Source organism: Elephantulus edwardii, unplaced genomic scaffold, assembly GCF_000299155.1.
Source record: "Elephantulus edwardii isolate Elephantulus edwardi_28Jun2011 unplaced genomic scaffold, EleEdw1.0 scaffold00148, whole genome shotgun sequence".
Lineage (NCBI taxonomy): Eukaryota > Metazoa > Chordata > Mammalia > Macroscelidea > Macroscelididae > Elephantulus > Elephantulus edwardii.
The window spans coordinates 3,549,599-3,563,280 of NW_006399898.1; the positions used below are offsets into that span (position 1 = coordinate 3,549,599).

The following is a 13,682-nucleotide window of genomic DNA, read 5'->3' on the forward strand; positions in this document are numbered from 1 at the left end:
TGTGTGTGTGTGTGTGTGTGTGTGTGTGTGTGTTGCCAGCACAGATCTGGGGGGGCCGCACTGTGTGTCTGTGTGGAATGCCAGCACAGATGTCCTCGGGAACCTAGGACTGTGCCAAGTCCTGGCCTGTGGATTGCGGGGTGCAAAGGTCCGAGCTATCAGGCACAGCTCAGCAAACAGTGTTGGGCACACACGGTCGCCAGGAGGGCCGCAGCCAGGCAGTTCTCTGCTCAGTTTCTTCGTGGGTAAGAGGGGCAGGCGGGTGGGCGCCTGCTGGCTGTGGCCATGGCCTGATGACCTCGTGGGACAGGCAAGCTGTGAGGGGTGCAGACAAACTGTGTTCAGGGGCCACAGGTTCCTGAGGACCACAGCTCATCCCTCCTTCTGATGATCTCTCCTGCTGGCCAGTCCTGAGGCCCACTGCTCTCCCCAGAAACAGTTCCCCCTGCTGGCCCAGCAGCTGTCCACTGTCAGCCTCCCCCACCCGCCAACCAGTGTCCCAGGTTCAACCCCCCGGGCAGGGTGGGAGCCCTGGGTGCAGAGTCAGGACACCTGGTCAGTTACACCCTGTGTGACCGGGTGGTCCCCGCCCTCGGGTCTGCCTGGGTCTCTCTGGAGCTCTTGGACTCTGGCCATCCTGCTGACCTCTTCCTGCTGGCAACCAGCCACCCCCTTCCCTGGGACATGGCCGCACAGGCCCGGTGGATGCTGGGAGATGCCGGCCCTGCATCATTGCATACCCGGCCTGCGCTGCCCGCAGTCCAGCTGCCCACCCTGGTGCCCTGCCACTGGCATATGTGGGTGAGTCTCACCAGCCCCCGCTGGCCCCGGGAGACTCGGGAAGTGGACTGCACTTGCCCGCTGGCACTTTCTACCAGGTGGCTCTGCTCAGGAGTGTTCCTGGCCCGGGGCCAGAGGAGTGGTTTCCATCCCTGGCAGCCCTGGGCCTGCCGCCCTCCCCGACTCCAGTTCCCAGAGGCCGTGTCTGGCCCCTGTGGCAGGGCCTGGCCTTCACAACATTCCTCTTCCCAGAGTCTCAGTCTTTTCATCTGTGGAGTATGAAAGTCCGTAAAATGAATCACCACGGTCAGCCTTGTGTTGCTCGGTGAAGGTTTGACTGGCATTGGGTCTGCGTGGACCCCCAGCGAGCCCCCTCTGGACTCTGGGGAGGAGGTGGTGAAGGGTTGGTAACAGCTGTTTTGTCTTCTGTCCGTTTGCTCAGTCAGCAGTGGACTGAGTTCGAGGGGCTGCTGTGGGGTGTGAACAGGACAGGGCGAGACAGACGCGGCCCAGGGTGCTGTGGGGTCAGCTCTGCCTTCCAGCGGCCCTATGTAGCTGTCCTCCATGCTTGCCGCGTGTGAGGCTGCTCTCTGAGCTGCTGTCCCAGTCCATCGTAAGGCGTGGACTCGCTGTCTTCCCAAATACGATGTTCTTCTTAGGTGGCAGTGTGACAGATGGGCCTCCCACTCAGAGCCCTTTTCTGTCAGGGTGTTGCATTAAAAGGTTACATGAGGGGGGGAAGGCCGGTGCAAAGGCCCTGTGGCCACGTGCGTTCTGTCTTGGTAGAGCCTTGTGCTCTCAGGGAGAGGAGGTCAGAAACCCAAGACTACTTAGAGGATGGGATGTGGCCTTGTGGTCTGGGGTCCTGGGAGGACCTGACCCTGCCCAGCCTCCCTCTCCCAGGTTGGTGGCAGGGATTCTCCCAGCACTGTGATACAGGGGAAACTGAGGCAGAGGGTAGAAACCTACCTGCCTCTCCTCTCCTCATTCCTGCTCCCTCCCACATACCCTTCCCAAACTGGGCTTCCAGAACCAGCAGGAAACCTGCAGTGCTTGGCTGGTCGGCCTCAGCCTAGACACTGCCCCGTCCACCTGCCTGCAGCCTTTATGCCCAGTGCACATGAGGAAACTGAGGCACGAGCCTCGGGTCTGTGCCAGAAGCCCGAGTTCAGTGAGGGGTGGTGAGGGACATCTGGTCAGCTTCCCGGGCCACATGCCTGTGCCAGGCCCTGTTGGACCCTGGCCTGACCCATCCAGAGAAGAAAGCTGTAGTCTTCCCAGGCAAAGGAGAGGGCAGGGGCGAGGGAGCAACCCAAGCGGCCCCTTCCCGGCCTCCTCTCTGGGGCCCAGCCTCACCGGGGTGACCTCCCACCCTCTGCTGAGGTCTCCCCGTTCTGGGCAAAGCGTGGACGTGTGGTAGGACAGTAGTGAGGGAGACGTGTGCTGTGTCCTGTCTGGTTTCTCCTACAGTCACTGTGACGTGTTCAAGGTCCGTCCACACTCGTGTCCTGAATAACTGCTTCCTTCTTTTGCACGTGAACAAATAGTGTGTCCAGGGAACCCTGGGGGCGTAATGGTTAGAGTGCTCGGCTGAGAACAGCGAGGTCGGCAGTTCAAACCTGCCAGTTGTTCCACAGAAGAAAGAGGCGACAGGCAGGCTGCTCCCACAGAGATGTGGAGCCGTGGAAACCGTGTGGGGTGGTCCTGGGTTGCACAGGAGGGTGACGGCGTGTCCACCCCTCGTGTCTTCCACACCTGTGCTGATGGGCACTGCTCGTCCTGCACTCTGCACTCAGACACGTGTTTGCAGCACTCGTGGGACATGTGGGAGTGGACATGCTGGGCCTCAAGGTGACTGACTCTGGTCCTTCATTGGAGGACTGGCCCAGGGATGTCCTGGGCTGGCAGAGTGTCCCTTGGAACCTGGTGACACTGGCAAGTGGCAGGATGTGGGAGTCACAGGTCCACCCTTGGGCCTCAGAGGCGAGGGCTGAAGGCTGGTTGGACAGGAAGGAGCGAGGGGCACTCAGCAGGGGTCCCTGAGTCCGTGTTCCTCTCTGCTAAGCCAAGTGTGTGACAGATGTGGGCGGGGACCAGTGTAGTGGGCCTGGGTCTGTCTCATCTGCCTGGCCCCTGAGCCTCGGCCACCCCAGAGGGCAGCTGGGGCTGCGAGCTGCCCTGTTCCATCTTCTGGGGGGACATGGTCCTGTCTCCTCAGGGCCTCAGCCCTCCTGTGGGTGGACATGGGTCTACACAGCACCTCATTTAGACAGTGTAGACTCAATCCTTCCACAGCGTAGACATGGATCTGCACCCCCACACACAAAGGCGGTATAGGCTGGGCACTCCTGTGGGTGGACATGGGTCTACACAGCCCCTCATGAAGGCGGTGTGGACTTGGCCACCGAGGTGACAGCACCTTGGAACGGAGGCAGCAGGGCCATTGCCTGAGAGGCTCCTGGCCACCTGGCTGCCCTCACGCTCTCTGCGGCTGGTGACCTGGCCCTGATGATGGCTGCACTGCCCAGCTCGGCCACAGCAGATTACGTTTAGCCTCCTCGGTGTGCAGGCTGAGGGGACCCCCTGGCTGTGCAGCCTCGACGTCATGGGCTGGCACCCCACTTTTGCCTCCAGGAAGCATACCTGGCTAGGCTGTGTTCAGGGGCTCAGCGCCCCTCAATCGCCGGCAGTCTCCCACATTCTTAAACTCAGGTGACGTAACCTGGCATGATCTCTAGTTTTCTGGCACCTTCCGAGACCCTGAGCACACCTTGACTTTTCCAGCTTCCTTTGCAGGGCAACTCAGGGACATTAGAGGGTCTTGTTCTCCACTGGCTGGGTGGGGCGGGGCCCTGAAGGGCCTGCGTGGACCCCAGGAGCGCGGGCCAGCCACCGCTCCCCAGCTCTTCCCACCGTGGTCCTACCGGCCTCCTCCGGTGGTACCAGGAGTGGCCCTCAGTGTTCCTTCCTTCCCAGCTATCTGCCGGCCCTGCTGGGGCCCGTCCCAAGTTGGGAGGCTGGAGTCCTCCCCTGACCTGTGGTCTGCCACTCCGCCCTGACCCTCGTCTCCTTCCTAGACTGCTGTCGCCCAGGCCCAGCCTGCTCACCCCTGCTGGCGAAGCCAGGGCCCACGCCTCGTCCCAGAAGCCACTGGACCTGAAGCAGCTGAAACAGCGCGCAGCGGCCATCCCACCCATCGTGAGTACCAGGCCCCCGAGGCTCCCCTCAAGAGCCCCTCATAAGTACCAGTTCTAGCTCCCCCTAAGAGCCCCTCTCATGAATATCAGGCCTAGCTACCCCTCATACTAATTACCAGGCCCCCAAGACTTCCCCCAATAGCCCCCGTCATAAGTACAAGGCCCCCAGGCTCCCCCCAGCTGGGCGAGATCATAAGTACCTGGCCTAGCTCCCCCATTGTAAGTACTAGGCCCTGAGGCTCTCTCCTGCTGGGCTCCATCATGGGCCTTTGTCTCCAGGTCCCCCGGGCCTCCCTGATGCACTTCTCCTCCACCTTCCCTCAGCAGGTCACCAAAGCCCATGAGACCGCCCGGGAGGACGCAGCCCCCCCAAAGCCAGCTCCTTCAGCCCAGCCGCCCCCACAGCACCTGCAGCCGGAGAGCGACGCCCCCCAGCAGCCTAACAGTAGCCCTCGGGGCAAAAGCAGGAGCCCAGTGCCTCCACCCGAGAAGGAAGGTGAGCGTGGCCCAGAGACCAAGAGGGCGAGGCCTTTGTGTGTCTAGGAAAACTGTAGCTAACTCCGCCAGTAGTGAGCAGGCAGGGAAAAGAAGGGCAGACCAGGGTGTGAGGCAGTAGGGAGTGGTGGAGACTGTGGCAAACTGTGAAGTCACATTCTTTCAGAAGTGGGCATAACGTCTCCCTTGGCTGGTAGTCTGTGTGCAGGATTACAAGCCTGGGGAGTCCCCGTCCTCCTCGGGGAAGCCCCCAGCTTCCCAGCGTTGTGTACAAGTATGAGTGTATCTGTGACTGGGCCTCTGGTGTGGTCATTCAGTCCTCAGTGCAGCATCTGGAAGCCTGTGTGAGGTGCCCATCTGGCTCTCCCCACTCTGGCTCTCATCGTGACCTTGTTCCGGGCAGAGGTGGCTGGGTTCTCCCGGGAGCCAGCCTCTGGGCCAACTCCCCAGGCACCCGAGTGACCACAGCTGCCCGGATGGTGTTGGAGAGGTCAAGGTCAGGAGACGGGCAAGTCCACGGCAGACCTAAGAAACTCCCCAGAAGTATCCCTGAGACGCCTTGCCCACATGAGCCAGGGCGGGGGTGACCACGTCCTCTGCAAGTGTTGCCCACTCCTGATGGGCTCTGGACTCTGCCGGCTGGAGCTGGAGGGCAGCAGGCCCCCTCCCCGCCAGTGGTTCCCCCGCCTTGGCCTTCCTGGGACCTGTGCAGTGCCAGAGCGGCCGTTGCTGGCGTGTCTGCTCCCTGACCTGTTCCCTCCCTAGAAAGCAGGGCTGGCCTGCAGCCATGAGCCGGGCCCATCGAGGACAAAGGGCAGGGCTGGCCCTCAGGAGGCCCATGCTTTCCAGGAGTGCCCAGGCTGCCCGTTGCTCCTTGTCCGCCTCGCCCACCTCCCTCTGCCCTCTACCTGCTGCTGGCCCTGCCCGTGTCCTCCTACCCTCCACCTGCTGTCACCCAGGTGACAGCTGAGCTCTGCGCAGAGCTGAGGGCTCTCTGTGAAGGAGGAAGTAGACCCGGGGTGCAGAGGAAACGAGCAGGGCGTGGCGAGGCCAGGCAGGACAGGTGTGTACTGAGGAGGGGACAGCGCCCTAGGCTGAGGCAGAAGCAGGTTGAAGAGGGCCCAGGGCAGGAGAGGGCTATTGGAGAGACAGCCAGGAGGCGGAGGGGGGGAGGCGGGGAGAGGATCTGGAGGGGTTCTTGGTGGAGTGGACTCTTGAGAACACTTCTGTAAGGCTTGGGAGTGAGGGTGGGGCCAGGGAGGTCAGCTTCAGAGGCCAGGCCAGGCGGAGTGCTGGTGGCTGGTATGAGGAGAGGCCCTGATGGCCAGCACACTGCAGGTCCAGCATCCCAGGATGGGGTAGACCCTTGGGGGGCGTGAAAATCCCTGGAAGAATGCACCACAGCCTGCTTCGATGCGTTCCAGGGATGCACGAGGTGTTGGCCCGGGAAGGTGCTGCCGGGCCTGCCAGCGCCCTAGTGCAGCAGGGCGAGTCTTGGGCCCGTCCGGTTACCCTCTCGGGCTGACACATTTGTAGGACACGGCACTTCATTGCGGTGTGAGCTTACATATGTGTCTTCGCATCTTAAAATGCCCTATGCTGCAGTCACAGTGGCCCTCGGCGCTGAGGGTACCTGGACACGTCCGACCAGTTGCTCTGTGGTGTCCATCTGGAGGTCAGGTGCCTGTGGGGACAGTTCACGGGGACCTTCCGGGGAGCCAGCTATCGCTGGCTAGTTCTGAACTTGGTGGTGGGTCTGTTCTCAGGCCAAGCTGCCCTCAGGAGACATGTGGCCAGTACGTTTGCCACATTGTGGACATCAATCAGCTCAGCTGCTGGGCAGCCTCTGGACCTAGGGGAGTGAGTGTCTCCTGACCCACCGTGGGAACAGGCTGTCTCGGGTCTCAGCTGCTGCCTGGCATGGCCTGGCCTGTGTTTCCCTCCAGCCCCGGAGGCCACCCCTGCCCTGGTCACTGCTGGAGCACTTGGACCAGGGCAGCGGGGTGGCAGGGTCCAGCGGGATGGGGGAATGTCGCGGGCTTGCCCAGCTAAAGAGGCATCTCCACTAGAGGCCGGCGGAGCCTGAGACTTGAGCTACTCTCGCCCACGCTGTGTCCTTGCCAGCTTTGCCAGGTGGCCGGTGAGAGAGTATGGGTGACGTGGTGCCTGCGTCCACGTGTCAGGCCCGCTGTGGGCATCACCAATAGATCCCCACTGTCCTGCTTCGCTGACAGCCTGTCACCTGGAAGTGATGCCTCCCTGCCACTTCTGTCCCCAGTCCAGCCAGTTAGACCTGGGGATCGGGCTTCGCCCTGCACACCAGGGCGTGCGGCGAGTTCTAGCACCGAAGGCAGAGGCTGTCAGGAGACCCCAGCAGCAGACCTGAGCCCCTCGCTGTGTCTGCAGAGATCCGGCCCCAGGAGGGAAGCAGAGGGTTGGTGCCATGCCTCTGCAGTGGGCAGTGTGGCTTCTGCGATCGGAGGTCACCGCCCATTGCCTGGCCCCTTGGGCTTGAGTACCACTCGCCAGCTGTGGGCTGTTGGCCCCGTGACCTCTGAGCCTCAGTGTTGCCATCTGTAGAGTGGGGACACTCTCGCTGTGTCTCTGTAGGATGTCATGGAGGTAAAGGAGTGAAACACATGCTGTGCGTTAACCTGTGATGCAGGTAGCAGGAGGATAGGGGTACAAGTCCTGGCTCGGACATTGGTTTGCTGTTGGCTCCTTGGTGCTAGATTTGTGCCTCAGTTTATCCCCTCTGTAAAATGGGGTGAGCCGCTGCTGAATGCTGTGAAGTGGTCAGAGTCTGGCACGTAGTGTACACCACACAGGGCAGCTGCTGTGGGGCGGCTGCGATGAACGTGTCTGCATCCTGGGCCTCCCTGGCCGGGGCTGCAGACCAGCTGAGGGCTTGGGGGTCCAGCATAGAGGCTGGTTCCTGGAAGTCTTCACGCTGCGGTGGGGTTTTTCAAGTGTCAGGCGTCTGTGGGCTTAAACCTGGAGGCTTGGGGAGAAGAGGCCGCCTCCCCGTGGATGAACTGACCCTATTTGTGTGACCGCCGACTCTTGGGACAAATCAAAGTCAGTGTCTAGGAAGGGTGTGTGACACGGCCCCCTGGACCTGAGGATGCGTGTTCCTGGAGCATGGAGACTGGGGTCCAGTAGAAGAGGGGGGCCACCTTGCTTAGGCTGGCCCCATAGTGGGAAGGTCCCGGCTGGGGTCCTTCGGAGTGGCGGGTGCAGCCTGACCGTTCCCCCTCACCTCCACAGAGAAGTCTGTGTTCTATTCGGCCTTCTCAGCCGAGACCCAGAAGCTGCCCACGGAGACGCCGTGCTGGACGCCGGGGCTGCCCTTCCCCGTTCCCCCCCGGGAGGTGATCAAGGCCTCCCCCCACGCCTCAGACCCCTCCGCCTTCTCTTACGCCCCTTCTGGTGAGTCCCCCGGGCCCAGGCGGTTCCAGGACGTAGCAGGCACTCATTGGGCACCGACGGTTTGCCATAGCCCAGTACTGCGTGTGTCTGAGGGAGCGCAGCGGGAGGCTGGCCTGGTCAGCGGAGGGCATGCAGGGGGCTGCTGAGATCTGGAGAAGGCACAGGGTTGGGACTGAGAAGGTGGGCGGTAAGGAGGCCCAGATGGTGCTAGAGCTGGTTGAGGGGCTGTGCTAAGTGGAGAGACGGCCGGGCAGGGCAGGAGAGCCTTCAGGCTGGCCGGCCCCCAGGGATGGAGCGAGGTGCCCGCAAGGCCTCTGTAAGCGGAGCATCCCAAGGGAGGAGCTAGTGCCAGGGAGTGGGAACAGCCGTGCAAAGGCCCAGGAGCAGGAAAGAACTGAAGATGCCCAAGAAATTACAGCTGCTGCCAGGAGGAGGTGTGGTGCCCAGCAGGGTTGGATCAGGTGACCCCAGGCGCACTTAGGGGTCAGACTGTCCTGAGAGCAGGGGTGAGGGGTCATTGAAGGTTACAGCAGACTGGAGCGCGTGAACTATGCCAAGATTCCTTCAGTTCCTGTGAAGGGAGAGGACTGTTGTCGGTCAAGTGAGAGCAGAGGCCAGTTAGGGGGGCATTGATTCAGGGGTCTAGGCTTTGGGTGGGTGGAAGGTCTGTAACTAAGGGGTGATGGGGAAATGTGTGGAGGGCAGGCCTGGGAGGATGTGGTGACCCGGGCCCTCTGATGGACAGAGGTGCACCCGCAGGTCACCCGCTGCCCCTGAGCCTACATGATAGTGCCCGGCCAGTGCTACCCCGTCCACCCGCCATCTCCAACCCACCACCCCTCATCTCCTCCACCAAGCACCCCAGTGTCCTCGAGAGGCCCCTTGGAGCCATCTCCCAGGTAAGGCAGAGGGGCTTGCGGCCAGAGGCAGCACCTTCACTCAGGGCTCCGTCTTTCCCTCTGCAGAATGGGTTTATGAGAGCGATAGAAGCCCATCCCCTCCCTGGGGTTCACGCGGCCGCTCTGGGAAGGGGGCCCTGGGATGTGAGATCAGTGGGTCAGGGTGGGGGCTGGGCCCATGAGGGACCCGATCTGTGTCCATTAAAGTTGGGCATGAGTCTGAATTACCCGAGGCCCCCCTGGACACTCCGTGTCACAGATCCTGCCTTGCAGACCCCTCTGACCCCATTGGCCTTTCTGGGACTTTCCAAAACATCTGACCTTGGGCAAATGGCTGAGCTTCTCCGGGCCTTGATTTCCCCATTTGTGCAGTGAAAGGTCCAGTGCTGTGGGCTCCTGGAAGGGCCTGCACCTCCTTACCTGAGAGTATGGGCTGTGAGGCATCAGGAGAGGGGACTTGGTCACCTGGTGGGCAGGTGCATGCGAAGTGCCCACTCCCATGAGGCCTCCTGAGTGGTCTCGGGCAGAGGGCACCGTGGAGACTTACTGACCTGGCTTCTGCCCACAGGGTGTGTCTGTCCAGCTCCATGTCCCTTACTCGGAGCATGCCAAGGCCCCCGTGGGCCCCGTCACCATGGGGCTGCCCATGGCCGTGGACCCGAAGAAGCTGGGTAAGGGTTTCCGTCCCAGAGACCCCAGGCTGAGGAGGTGGGGGGCGGTCATTATATCGCAGATACTGGGTGCATCTGGGAGGGACAGTCTCTCTGTGCCCCACCAGTGACCTGGGTCCCCCTTTCTCCCCACCCAGCGCCCTTCAGCAGCGTGAAGCAGGAGCAGCTTTCGCCCCGAGGCCAGGCCGGGCCCCCTGAGAGCCTGGGGGTGCCCACAGCCCAGGAGACGTCTGTGCTAAGAGGTAAGGACACAGGTGGCAGAGGCATCAGGCCTGGCGGTCCTCTGTGTCCAGCCTCCTGTGTCCTTTGAGGTTCCTGGCAGGAACAGGCCCTCCCACTGACCCTTCCCCCAGACTTCCTGAGACCGCGGGCTCTGGAGGTGATAACAGGGCACAGCGGTGACTCTGAGGACCCTTTTGAAGGCCTGTGACGGGGCGGGGTGGCACCAGGGCACGGCGGTGGCTTGAGGATGAAGCCTTTTTTACAGGGACGTCGCTGGGGTCGGTGGCGGGTGGAAGCATCAGCAAGGGCATCCCCAGCACTCGGGCACCAGCCGAGAGCACCATCACGTACCGCGGCTCCATCACCCACGTGAGTGCCCGCGCCGCCCGCAGGCTGCTGGACGGGGAGCACCGCCCCCCAACCCTCACCACAAGGCGATGGCTGCCCTGGGGGGTCACTGTACCACACGGCCCACAAACCCACCACTCCTCAGGGCCCAGTGGAGTTCGGGACCCGACATGATGAGGGCCTCGGAAGCCCTGTGGGCAGTTCTTGTCCGAGGGCTACCATCAGTTGGAGTTGGCGGTCAGTCTGCAGGGAGCCCCGCTCAGTGTTAGGGAGACCTGGGATGCAGGTGACCAGGCTCAGAGCTGGGGTCACCCCTCAGGTGCCAGCAGGGCATGTCTCACTGCACCCTGTGCAGCATGGACACTGTGGCCGTGGACGTCACACACGCTAGCACGTCCCAGAACCCCCGACCAGGCTCCCTTGCGGGAGAGCTTACGTTTTCCCTTGGCTTTCTGTGATAGTGGGTCTGGGTGAAGTTTGTCTGTGAGTAACTGGCGCGTGGACTTCTGTGGTTTGAACCCCTCCAGAATTCCTCAGTGCTCCTCTGTCACGGTGTTGGGGTTCGTGGCAGGTGTCTGAGCACATTAGCTTGGACTAGTCGCCTTTAAGTGGACCCTGCTGTCCCCAGAGAGGCCACGCCAGCCAGGATCACACCGCTCAGTGGCCTGCCTCATTTCACGTGTTCTTGTTGGAAGATGAGTTAGTCGGCACTCAGGGCCAAGGGCAGGGTCAGTAGTCTAGGGGGGAGGGGGGACTGCCTGCCCAGTGGCACTTGGTGCTGTGGGCTCTGTTCTGGGCTCAGCCCCCCCAGGTGAGCACGTGTACGGGTGACCCCCTGGACATGTCCTTGTAAATGCCCCGAGTTCCTTGGTGGACACATCCTTGTAAATGCCCCTAGTCCCTTGGTGGACATGTCCTTGTAAATGCACGCATGCACGTGCCCTCGGAGGGACACCTGTGTCCGAGCTGAATTGACCCTCGTGTCTGGAGAACGCGTGGGCCGCTCCGCTGCGGCCGCCTGGACGCTCACTCCTGCGTCCACAGGGCACCCCGGCCGACGTCCTGTACAAGGGCACCATCACCCGGATCATCGGTGAGGACAGCGCCAGCCGCCTGGACCGCGGCCGGGAGGACAGCCTGCCCAAAGGCCACGTCATCTACGAGGGCAAGAAGGGCCACGTGCTGTCCTACGACGGTGAGTGGGGGGGCGCAGAGCAACCGGACGCCCACCCGAGGTGTCCGAGGGCCTCATCAGTGCGTCTAGACGCTCCCTCGTCTGCTGGGTTTGCTCACAAAGTCACTCGTGTGTTTTCTGGAGTGGAGAGAGGTGTCCAGCCGAACACGGCAGGTCGCTGTCCCTGATGCTGGTTGAGGTGGGGTCGGACGTGCTTGGTATCCCGCCTGAGGTGTCTGCACTGTCCTGTCAGGCTCACTGTGGGCACCTTGCTGTGCAAGGTTTCATTTCCCAGCTGGAGGCCTAGAGAGTGAGGTGTAGGAGCTCAGGACAGGTGGCCCAGGGCTGAGGAGGGGGTGATGACCGTGGGGAGGAGGTGAGGCGACATCAGGAAGCCCCGTCAGAGGTGGTGATCCTCCCGTCCCTGGAGGCATCCAAGCAGAGAGCCCGGCTCAGCACCGGCGTATGGCAGCGTGCATCTATGCCCGAGAGCTTGGGAGGCACAAGTATGCATGACCTCGCCGGAAGCAGGTGGGGGTCAGAGGTCCCGGCTCACACCAGGCCTGCACTGTGGGAATGACCCCCAGGGTTAGTGGCCAGGGTGAGCCCTTTGAGGACAGGGTCTAGGGAGCAGAGAGCTGGGGGTCCCAGAGATGGGGATGACAAGCGCTGACAGGCCCCTGGCAGTGGTGTGCCCTGTGTGACCCGTCTCCTCGGGGCCTGGCTGCCGTCCCCAAGCGGCTCTCCTGCCCGCTTAGCCTCCCCCACCTGTGCAGGCCGGGGTGGGGGCAGTGGACACGGAACCACTGAGCGAGCACCCCTCTGCGGCCACATGGTCACATCATGGGGACCGTCGTGGGCTGTACCACCTGGAGGTGTGGGCGGGGCCAGTGGCCGAGCATGAGTGATCTCACTGCAGGGTTGAACCTGGGGCTTTAAATCCCAGCATTCCCTCCCAGGTGGGCAGTAGGGGCCAGAGAGGACTGTGGCAACGTGGACAGAGCTGGGTGTTGGGGCTGGGCACCCTGTTCCCCTGTGAGGTCTCTTCATTTTCCTCCGATTTTTCAGTGTTTCAAGATCAGCGTATTTGGAAAGTTCTAAAACGGCAACGTGGTGCATCCAGAGGTTGGGCTGGGCCACCAGCCCCGCTGGGCACCTCTGGGCAGAGAGTGCAGAGGGTCAGATGAGGAAGCAGGTTCAGATCCTCCGCCTGCTCTGAGCTGTGGCCAGGGTCACCCCCGCTGGGTCCCCCACAGCCCGCCTGGGAGTTGGGTCCCCTTTCTGGAGCCCTGCCAGGTGGCCCAGACCAAGCCTCTGTCCAGGCACCGATGTCCACCTCAGTCTCCGTCCCTCTGGGCTCGCCCCTGTACAAGGAGGTTTCTTCTGCCCCCATTCCCACAGGCACTCTCCTTGTACAGACATGTGCACACGACACACACACACACAGGGCCCACAATATACGTGGTCCAGTGGGCTCACAGCCTGCTGATACACGCTTGTTAAAATGTGGGGAGAGCGTGGAGGGCTAGTGCCCACCGTACTGCTGGCCTGGTCCAGGTGCTGCCGTGCCAGCAGCCGCCTGGTGCCTCTGTCACCAGCTTGTCCACAGTAGCCCAAGGTCAGGCGACCTCAGCCCAGTGGTCGGCTTTGGGGCCCAGCCTGTCTGATGCTATGATTGCCTGACCCCTCCCTCCTGTCCACTGTCCAGGTGGCATGTCTGTGTCCCAGGGCTCCAAGGAGGACGGCAGGGGCAGCTCTGGGCCCAGCCATGAGACGTCATCCTCCAAGCGCACCTATGAGATGATGGAGGGGCGTGCCAGCCGGGCCATCTCCTCGGCCAGCATCGAGGGTGGGTGCCCGGCCAGACCCCGGGGCTCCTGCTAGCCTGTCACGACGGTGGGGAGAGTGACGGACGTAATTTCCTGGTCCCTGAACGTGGGTGGCAGGTCCTGCTTTACAGATGGGGAGGCAGGGGGCCCGTGTCTGGGGCTCAGGCTGGGCAGTGCAGAGCCCAGGAGTTGAAGTGCTGAGTTCCTGGCCACTCATGGTGGTCGGAGACGTGGCCTTCAGTCTCAGGGGTCCCACAACTGGGAGGGGTGGGTGGGGCCGGTCAGGGACTCAAGGTGGTCCTGTCCCCAGGTCTCATGGGCCGCGCCATCCCTACTGAACGCCACAGCCCCCACCATCTCAAGGAGCAGCCCCACATCCGGGGCTCCATCACTCAAGGTACCACCAGCACTGGGGGTCCCCACAACTCAGGGTGGCCCTGGGGAGAGCCTGCATTGCAGGCTTATAGTCAGGGGTTTGGAGGGAGGGGAAGAGGGGCCTGGGGTGCTGAGAAGACACATCCACGTGGAGAGTGTGTACAGTGTGGTGTAGACGGGCAGGGGCACAGCACGTGTGTGCACTAACATCGGTGTGATGTCCAGGAGCATAGTGTAACGTGTGTGGATGGAGCACAGGGCAT

General features: G+C 62.4%; 1 protein-coding gene across 1 annotated transcript in view; it reads left to right on the plus strand.

The window, feature by feature from the left end:
• NCOR2 (nuclear receptor corepressor 2) overlaps positions 1 to 13,682 on the plus strand; it is a 120,889-nt gene that overhangs the window by 91,965 nt on the left and 15,242 nt on the right. Inside the window, exons 21-30 of the mRNA XM_006894688.1 lie at positions 3,858 to 3,978; positions 4,302 to 4,473; positions 7,740 to 7,901; positions 8,661 to 8,800; positions 9,369 to 9,471; positions 9,609 to 9,713; positions 9,959 to 10,062; positions 11,086 to 11,236; positions 12,924 to 13,064; positions 13,355 to 13,441. Coding sequence (XP_006894750.1) covers positions 3,858 to 3,978; positions 4,302 to 4,473; positions 7,740 to 7,901; positions 8,661 to 8,800; positions 9,369 to 9,471; positions 9,609 to 9,713; positions 9,959 to 10,062; positions 11,086 to 11,236; positions 12,924 to 13,064; positions 13,355 to 13,441 — 1,286 coding nt within the window. The remainder of the gene's footprint in view (positions 1 to 3,857; positions 3,979 to 4,301; positions 4,474 to 7,739; positions 7,902 to 8,660; positions 8,801 to 9,368; positions 9,472 to 9,608; positions 9,714 to 9,958; positions 10,063 to 11,085; positions 11,237 to 12,923; positions 13,065 to 13,354; positions 13,442 to 13,682) is intronic.